This window comes from Trichomycterus rosablanca, chromosome 13 (assembly GCF_030014385.1).
Source record: "Trichomycterus rosablanca isolate fTriRos1 chromosome 13, fTriRos1.hap1, whole genome shotgun sequence".
Taxonomy (NCBI): domain Eukaryota; kingdom Metazoa; phylum Chordata; class Actinopteri; order Siluriformes; family Trichomycteridae; genus Trichomycterus; species Trichomycterus rosablanca.
This window is the reverse complement of record NC_086000.1, coordinates 6,387,837-6,396,966: the sequence shown is the minus strand read 5'-3', so window position 1 is coordinate 6,396,966 and position 9,130 is coordinate 6,387,837. Positions and strand designations below refer to the sequence as shown.

The 9,130-nt window shown below is 39.6% G+C and overlaps 1 protein-coding gene across 1 annotated transcript; it reads left to right on the top strand.

Moving 5' to 3' along the window:
* Positions 1-5,360: 5,360 nt before the first annotated feature.
* On the top strand, positions 5,361-6,181 carry LOC134325768 (putative transmembrane protein INAFM2). Its single transcript, XM_063008003.1, has one exon. It carries the CDS (start codon positions 5,582-5,584, stop codon positions 6,125-6,127), a length of 546 nt encoding a protein of 181 aa, XP_062864073.1. The 5' UTR covers positions 5,361-5,581; the 3' UTR covers positions 6,128-6,181.
* Positions 6,182-9,130: the final 2,949 nt, after the last annotated feature.

Sequence of the window (9,130 nt, the reverse complement as noted above, 5' to 3'; positions counted from 1 at the left end):
CATCTGCCAAACAATCGTAGTGCAAAGTCCTTAAAATATATCTAAACTGCTCCTTCTAACATATACGTAGATCAGTAATAGTGATAATAATAATAATGATGTTAATTGATTAAATTAAAGCTCCTAGTTTATGATAGATTCTTCTTTTCTGAAAAAATTATTGCTGTAATTTACAGGATTTTAATATTTTTGGAATAAACCAATTGTTTTTAGTGCAATGTTCCTTAAAAGTTGCCATTGTGCCTAACACCTTATTATTTTTTTTATTTAATTATATAGGTGCTGTGAGGTCAACTGTTGGACAATTTTGTTCTGTGTATGGTGAGACAAAGAATTACATATGAAGATATTTTCCTGTTTTGTCATTCTTATTCTAACTGCAGGATCATTTTAATATATTATAATGTTCCCTAAATTATATAGAAATGCATGGATTAAAGTTTATTTAATTACTGATAGTTCATAAATATATTAAGGTTTAATAATTAAAAAAATTTTGTGCATCAACTGGTGTTGTGTGCTCTCCAAGGTGCTGAACTGATGTGACCTTTCCTCCCTTCAAAATCTTAACTGTTGTTTAATAAAGGTTAAAACACATGTTAACAATAAATGCTTCTAAAACACCTGATTTTAATCAATAGGAGAAGTCTCCACATACATTTAGCCATATAGTGTAGTCCCCACAAGCAAAACAGCTCACCATGTCGAGCAGTCGATCAGTATGGTGGAGACAGACCACAGAACAAATACAAACAAAAGTATTCAGACCCTTTGCTGTGACATTCCTTGTAATGTGTCTTGATACAACCTTGATACAACTACATTGCTTAGGTCAGGCTTCTAAATTTGCCAGCAAAATAGAAAGATACACATTAGACTGGCTACTACGACACCTGAAAAACTAAAGCTTATGTATCAACCACATGACTCAAAATTGCTAAACTCTAAGCAAAATTCTATATATATATATATATATATATATATATATATATATATATATATATATATATATATATATATATATATATATATACAGTGTATCACAAAAGTGAGTACACCCCTCACATTTCTGCAAATATTTCATTATATCTTTTCATGGGACAACACTATAGACATGAAACTTGGATATAACTTAGAGTAGTCAGTGTACAACTTGTATAGCAGTGTAGATTTACTGTCTTCTGAAAATAACTCAACACACAGCCATTAATGTCTAAATAGCTGCAACATAAGTGAGTACACCCCACAGTGAACATGTCCAAATTGTGCCCAAATGTGTCGTTGTCCCTCCCTGGTGTCATGTGTCAAGGTCCCAGGTGTAAATGGGGAGCAGGGCTGTTAAATTTGGTGTTTTGGGTACAATTCTCTCATACTGGCCACTGGATATTCAACATGGCACCTCATGGCAAAGAACTCTCTGAGGATGTGAGAAATAGAATTGTTGCTCTCCACAAAGATGGCCTGGGCTATAAGAAGATTGCTAACACCCTGAAACTGAGCTACAGCATGGTGGCCAAGGTCACACAGCGGTTTTCCAGGACAGGTTCCACTCGGAACAGGCTTCGCCAAGGTCGACCAAAAAAGTTGAGTCCACGTGTTCGGCGTCATATCCAGAGGTTGGCTTTAAAAAATAGACACATGAGTGCTGCCAGCATTGCTGCAGAGGTTGAAGACGTGGGAGGTCAGCCTGTCAGTGCTCAGACCATACGCTGCACACTGCATCAACTCGGTCTGCATGGTCGTCATCCCAGAAGGAAGCTGACGCACAAGAAAGCCCGCAAACAGTTTGCTGAAGACAAGCAGTCCAAGAACATGGATTACTGGAATGCCCTGTGGTCTGACGAGACCAAGATAAACTTGTTTGGCTCAGATGGTGTCCAGCATGTGTGGCGGCGCCCTGGTGAGAAGTACCAAGACAACTGTATCTTGCCTACAGTCAAGCATGGTGGTGGTAGCATCATGGTCTTGGGCTGCATGAGTGTTGCTGGCACTGGGGAGCTGCAGTTCATTGAGGGAAACATGAATTCCAACATGTACTGTGACATTCTGAAACAGAGCATGATCCCCTCCCTTCGAAAACTGGGCCTCATGGCAGTTTTCCAACAGGATAACGACCCCAAACACAACCTCCAAGATGACAACCGCCTTGCTGAGGAAGCTGAAGGTAAAGGTGATGGACTAAACCCAATTGAGCACCTGTGGCGCATCCTCAAGTGGAAGGTGGAGGAGTTCAAGGTGTCTAACATCCACCAGCTCCGTGATGTCATCATGGAGGAGTGGAAGAGGATTCCAGTAGCAACCTGTGCAGCTCTGGTGAATACCATGCCCAGGAGGGTTAAGGCAGTGCTGGATAATAATGGTGGTCACACAAAATATTGACACTTTGGGCACAATTTGGACATGTTCACTGTGGGGTGTACTCACTTATGTTGCAGCTATTTAGACATTAATGTATATATTAATATATATATACAGTGTATCACAAAAGTGAGTACACCCCTCACATTTCTGCAAATATTTTATTATATCTTTTCATGGGACAACACTATAGAAATAAAACTTGGATATAACTTAGAGTAGTCAGTGTACAACTTGTATAGCAGTGTAGATTTACTGTCTTCTGAAAATAACTCAACACACAGCCATTAATGTCTAAATAGCTGGCAACATAAGTGAGTACACCCCACAGTGAACATGTCCAAATTGTGCCCAAAGTGTCAATATTTTGTGTGACCACCATTATTATCCAGCACTGCCTTAACCCTCCTGGGCATGGAATTCCCCAGAGCTGCACAGGTTGCTACTGGAATCCTCTTCCACTCCTCCATGATGACATCACAGAGCTGGTGGATGTTAGACACCTTGAACTCCTCCACCTTCCACTTGTGGATGCGCCACAGGTGCTTAATTGGGTTTAGTCCATCACCTTTACCTTCAGCTTCCTCAGCAAGGCAGTTGTCATCTTGGAGGTTGTGTTTGGGGTCATTATCCTGTTGGAAAACTGCCATGAGGCCCAGTTTTCGAAGGGAGGGGATCATGCTCTGTTTCAGAATGTCACAGTACATGTTGGAATTCATGTTTCCCTCAATTAACTGCAGCTCCCCAGTGCCAGCAACACTCATGCAGCCCAAGACCATGATGCTACCACCACCAAGATACAGGCAAGATACAGTTGTCTTGGTACTTCTCACCAGGGCGCCGCCACACATGCTGGACACCATCTGAACCAAACAAGTTTATCTTGGTCTCGTCAGACCACAGGGCATTCCAGTAATCCATGTTCTTGGACTGCTTGTTTTCAGCAAACTGTTTGCTGGCTTTCTTGTGCGTCAGCTTCCTTCTGGGATGACGACCATGCAGACCGAGTTGATGCAGTGTGCGGTGTATGGTCTGAGCACTGACAGGCTGACCTCCCACGTCTTCAACCTCTGCAGCAATGCTGGCAGCACTCATGTGTCTATTTTTTAAAGCCAACCTCTGGATATGACGCCGAACACGTGGACTCAACTTCTTTGGTCGACCCTGGCGAAGCCTGTTCCGAGTGGAACCTGTCCTGGAAAACCGCTGTGTGACCTTGGCCACCATGCTGTAGCTCAGTTTCAGGGTGTTAGCAATCTTCTTATAGCCCAGGCCATCTTTGTGGAGAGCAACAATTCTATTTCTCACATCCTCAGAGAGTTCTTTGCCATGAGGTGCCATGTTGAATATCCAGTGGCCAGTATGAGAGAATTGTACCCAAAACACCAAATTTAACAGCCCTGCTCCGCATTTACACCTGGGACCTTGACACATGACACCAGAGAGGGACAACGACACATTTGGGCACAATTTGGACATGTTCACTGTGGGGTGTACTCACTTATGTTGCCAGCTATTTAGACATTAATGGCTGTGTGTTGAGTTATTTTCAGAAGACAGTCAATCTACACTGCTATACAAGCTGAACACTGACTACTCTAAGTTATATCCAAGTTTCATGTCTATAGTGTTGTCCCATGAAAAGATATAATGAAATATGTGCAGAAATGTGAGGGGTGTACTCACTTTTGTGATACACTGTATATAGTCTAGTAACGTTAAGCAGGTTACACAGATTCCCAAAATCCCTTGCTGTGCACTCACTGTGTAGTGTGATTACATGCATTCTGATATTTTATTGTCTTTTAGTTATTTTTATATTTTATTTAACGAAAACATTGCCGTGTTTTTTTTAACTTTCGTTATCGCGGCACTTTACCGCTAGCATTAGCCACTTGCTACCGTAGAGGGTCAGCTCACCTAGCCGCTGTCCGGTGGGGATGTTACGGGTCTTTTGCTGTGCGGTGGTGGAGGTGTGGGAATAAACACACACGACAGGGTAGAGTCACTTTAACTGTTTAGTCAGGACTTCAATGAGCGTTACAGCACTTTAGTTCGCCTAGTTCCAGAACCCGAACTTCAATGCTGGGACCATAATGTGAGTCTCATATACAAAACTAACTGCAGAACGTCCGAACGCACATGTATAAACCTGGTGCTGCATTCTGATTGGCTGAGCTGAATGTCACTCACATACTAGCTCTAACGTTCACGTTCAGAATTACGGCAGCTCGTTTATCTGGCAAATCAACAGTCAGAAATATGAATAACGCGTAAATGATTTTGTAAGCTTCCCCATTCTTATTAACCAAAATAACTAACAAAATAAATGAAAAATAAAACAGCCAATCTGGGGCCCTCAATTATTCGGGGCCCCTGTAAGCCCGTGCATTAAATCGCCCCTGCCCATAACAAATACAGCAGCAACCTGGCAGTGGTGGGGCTTGAACCAGCAACCTTATGATTACTAGTCCAGTACCTTAACCACAAGGCTATGACTTGCGATTTTATTTATGGGGGAAACTGTTTTGCACTGTCATTCAACATGAGCAATTTTTTAAAACATAAAATTAAGTATTTACCCAAAATTCAACCCTAATCACCTCTAAATTACCTAGTATTTAGAGTGCTAACAGTGGTTTTAAATAATCAAACCAATAACCTTTTGTGAGCAAACTCCTCTGTCAACCTTTATTTCTCATGACCTAGAGCATCATCTTCTCCATATTCTTCATCTCATCTCACTTCTGTCAAATCCGTCCCTTTAAGAGCCCTCTCCTCTCCCGCCCCCTCTGCTGTATTTTTTAGCTGAGCAAGCCTCTCCAGAAGGTTACCAGAGCTTGCAGTGGTGCTTGTGCCATCTGTGATCAGACCTGAATCGGTCCAGCTGTTAAATGAGGCTTGTACCAGTCTGAAGTCTCTCCTCCGATACCGGTGCCAGCTGGAAGTACCGGGCTAAATGCTGCTGCAGGAAAACAAGACCCTGTGAGTGAGTGAACGAATGAGGAGGACATGATGTGATCCGATTCCTGATTCATTTCAGACCTCCAGGAGCGAAGATGGACGAAATGAAATTGATGTAAAGCTCAGCAGCAGCAGCAGCATTGAGGCCTGCGCATTCTGTGCGTATTTACAGTGCGGCACTTTCTTCAGATCAGAGCTCCTACAAAAAGGGTTCAAGACGGACGGCGTGGTGGAACACCGAGCCAAAAACCGGGCCAACATGCGGGAGAGGGACTTCATGCCCAACATGGAGCGAGGGAAGCCGGCCACCTATACGGGAGACAAGAAGGCAAAGATGGCTGCGAAGACCAACAAGAAGTGGGTTCGACTGGCAACCGTGTTCGCCTACGTGCTGTCGGTGTCGCTGGCTGCCATCATCCTGGCTATTTATTACAGCCTTATATGGAAACCGACTCTGGCATCTGGTGGGAGACCAGAAGCTACAAATGCGCCTATAACCAGCAACAACGTTTCAACCGGCGTTAATGGCAGCAGCGCTAATATCACACAAGCTGGTAACGGTACAGGCGCAAATCTTACGCAAATGGACTTTCCATTCAATGCGACCGGAGCTGGAAATAACAGCGCAGTGGAGCAGTCACTGGACCGCATCATGTCTTATGGATTCACCCCTGCCAGGGACAACATGGATCAGGACAAGTATGAACATTATGGATATGATCAAAATACACAAAACCCAAAGAGAAGAAACAGTAAGTCTGTACAAGAGGAGCAAACAGGACAAGAAGAACCTACAAGAGCTTAAAGCATCACATACTAGCTTACAGCACTAAAAAGTATGGTAAACAATAGGGTGATATTACTACAGTGGGATACTGTCAAAATACAGTAATTATTATCCTTATTAGTGTCATTATATCTAACATGATATACAAGCTTTATACAATGTTTAACATCTTCATACTGTATTAGGGACAATTACTAACTGTATTAGGTTGTAACAAGGCTTTCCTCATCATTAAATAATAACCATTCAAAAACTTCATTATTAACATAGTGATCTGTAATGTTATATTTAACTATATTGACTGTATTAACTAGTTGTCAATCAAGAACAATTAAACAGTTCGTAGTACATTTTATTCCCTTTCCACAGGTATTTTAAATATATCTAAGAGTATATGCAGTCACCCACCTTTAATCACCATAGCTATATAATTATAGCTTAACTTTTTCTAAGAATCCTTGTTACGCAATAGCATTACAAGCTTCTAATTATGCTGATACAAGTGACAAGTTTCCAGAATGTACCAGACAGGTGGACACAAAGGTGTTGTACATAATTTGTTGGTTATGTTGGCACCAAACAGCAGGATTCATATTGGCATAAATTTCATGTTAATGTGAAGTATACACTGTAAGATTTTTGGGAAGTTGCTTGATGTTGGCGCCAAACTAGTCTCAAGTTGTGTGTTTGCCGGGGTTAGCCTGGTACTTTAATTTTAATTATTTTTATACGGTCTTTGAACGATATGATAATTGACTTTGACAGTACCTGCATATGACTTCTGTTTAATTAAAAATCATTTATATTAATCAAAGGAATTTGGATGTATATTTTACACTGAAAATTAACAACTTGAAGTAACTTAATTAAAATCTTTACATCATTTTAACATAAATACAATGTATAAATACAATTTCTGTACAACACTGTGGCTAGATCAATAACCAACTAGCATATAGCACCCCATTATAATGTTAAACACATCACTGAGTGTTAATATCAACAAGTCTTTATATTTTATTTAATCAAAACAGTGTAACATAGTGAAATAGAAAATTAAGAGAGTAACACTGTGATCAGAACCAGTTCAGCAGTCAGAAAATAGATTTTAGATTTTAAACAGTGGTCAGTAGCAAACAGTTAATTACAAGTGCTTCCTAAACATGCATTTTTCCCCTGCAATGAGATATATTGCAATAAATTGTACATTTAAATCAAACGTGTACATCAATTGCACATAATTAAAATAGTAAACACAATTTTTACCAACAATATTTAAAGTAAATGTCAAATTTATGTTGATACATTGTATTTATGTGACGATGATGAAGAGTCAGATCTGAAACATTTTCTTAAGTAAACAATAATCAACAATATCATTGGTTTTGACATAAAGATTATCAGTTATTCCCTGTGCAATTTAACTAGTAAGGCATTGGTTGGCCTTTAGTCTTGTTTTTATTATTCACTCAAGATTATACAGATCAATATACAGAGGTTCGAGTTACAATGTCCTACTTTATCCATTGTCCCACTTTACTAATATCTGCCCTACCATAACTATTTAGTATGGTTGTAAGCTATGTGGTGTAGGACGCATGCAGAGTTGCACTGTGCATTTGCTAAGGACACAAAACGATGGAGTAAGGAGGAATGTTTTCCTTTTGTTTGGTGCATGGACTTGATCCTGACCTGATTCTGCTCTTGCACAGCTTAAAAAGTGTTCTATTCTTCAAATACTTGTAACATAAACAATCCAAAATGTAATATTCTGTCACGTTTTGGGACCTGTTTGATGGACTCGTGAATGAATTGAATTCAGGGTTGATTGACATCCTGTAAAGCATCCAGATTTAGAAGTAATTTCGTTGCTTGCAAACGTATGGACTTATTTCTATGAACTGCAGTGCAGCACAGATAATTACCTGCATCACCATTTTAGGATATGTTTTTCAAACCATTAAAGATGTAGAAGAATGTGAATTAAAGGAAACAATGTGTATTGACATTTGGGGATTTGAAGGAAACGATATGTCTATATATTTAAACAGGAATCCTAATTCAGAGGAACCTGTGTCGAGTTCTGCTCAGGTATGTGCAAATATTAATGTAAATGTATTGTGTATTTGATACATATATAAATCTGAATGTATATAATACACATGTAGGTTATTTGGTAATGTATATAGGGCACATGCTTTGGCCGTGATGTTCTCTGGCCTTATAGTAGATTCCTTTCTATGAAAATCATGTATACTGTATAGAAATATAGACTACCTACCACAAGGCCAATAAACATCCTTGTAAACAACAAGCATGGTTTCAGTATTTCTGTGGAGAAAAAAGCTGCAGTATGCAGGATTTAGAGGCAGGACTATTAAGTTGCACTTGGTGTGTGTTTTGCAAAAACATCATTGTATTATTTAAGGGAATGTTGAAATGATGCTTGATCTTTTAATAGTACAGCAAAACAGATATTGGATAAACTTTTTACATTATTTATTCCAATAAGATATTTTAGGTTTTTAAATTGAGATAGATAATCCAAAAGCCCTATGTATTTTTGTTGCTTATATGAAGACCAGAGCTTATTGATTTTATCCCCTTCATGTACTTATGTAACCCTGCCTTGTTTTGCGCCCAACACACCTGATTTTACAGCTAATAAACAAGCCAAGCTATGTTGAACTGGGTGTGTTAAAGCCAGAAAAGCAATAGCGTGGATTAAGGAACACTTGTCCTGCAAATGACATTTTAATTTATCCCAAATGTGTTTGGTGGAAGTCAGAGCTCTGTGCAGGCCACAGAAGCTCCTACACATCGAACTCATCAAATTTTAACTTTATGGACCTCACTTTGGACATAGTAAGGCTGAAAGAGAAAAGTAAATTCTAAAGAAATCCAAAGAAGTCTTACATACTATCACACTAAATATCAAATGAGCAGGCTGCTATTTTGACGTACTATTTATTGTTAGGCTTTTCTTATTGAAAGTCTGTAGAACTGAGCAGTGTAAAAGGA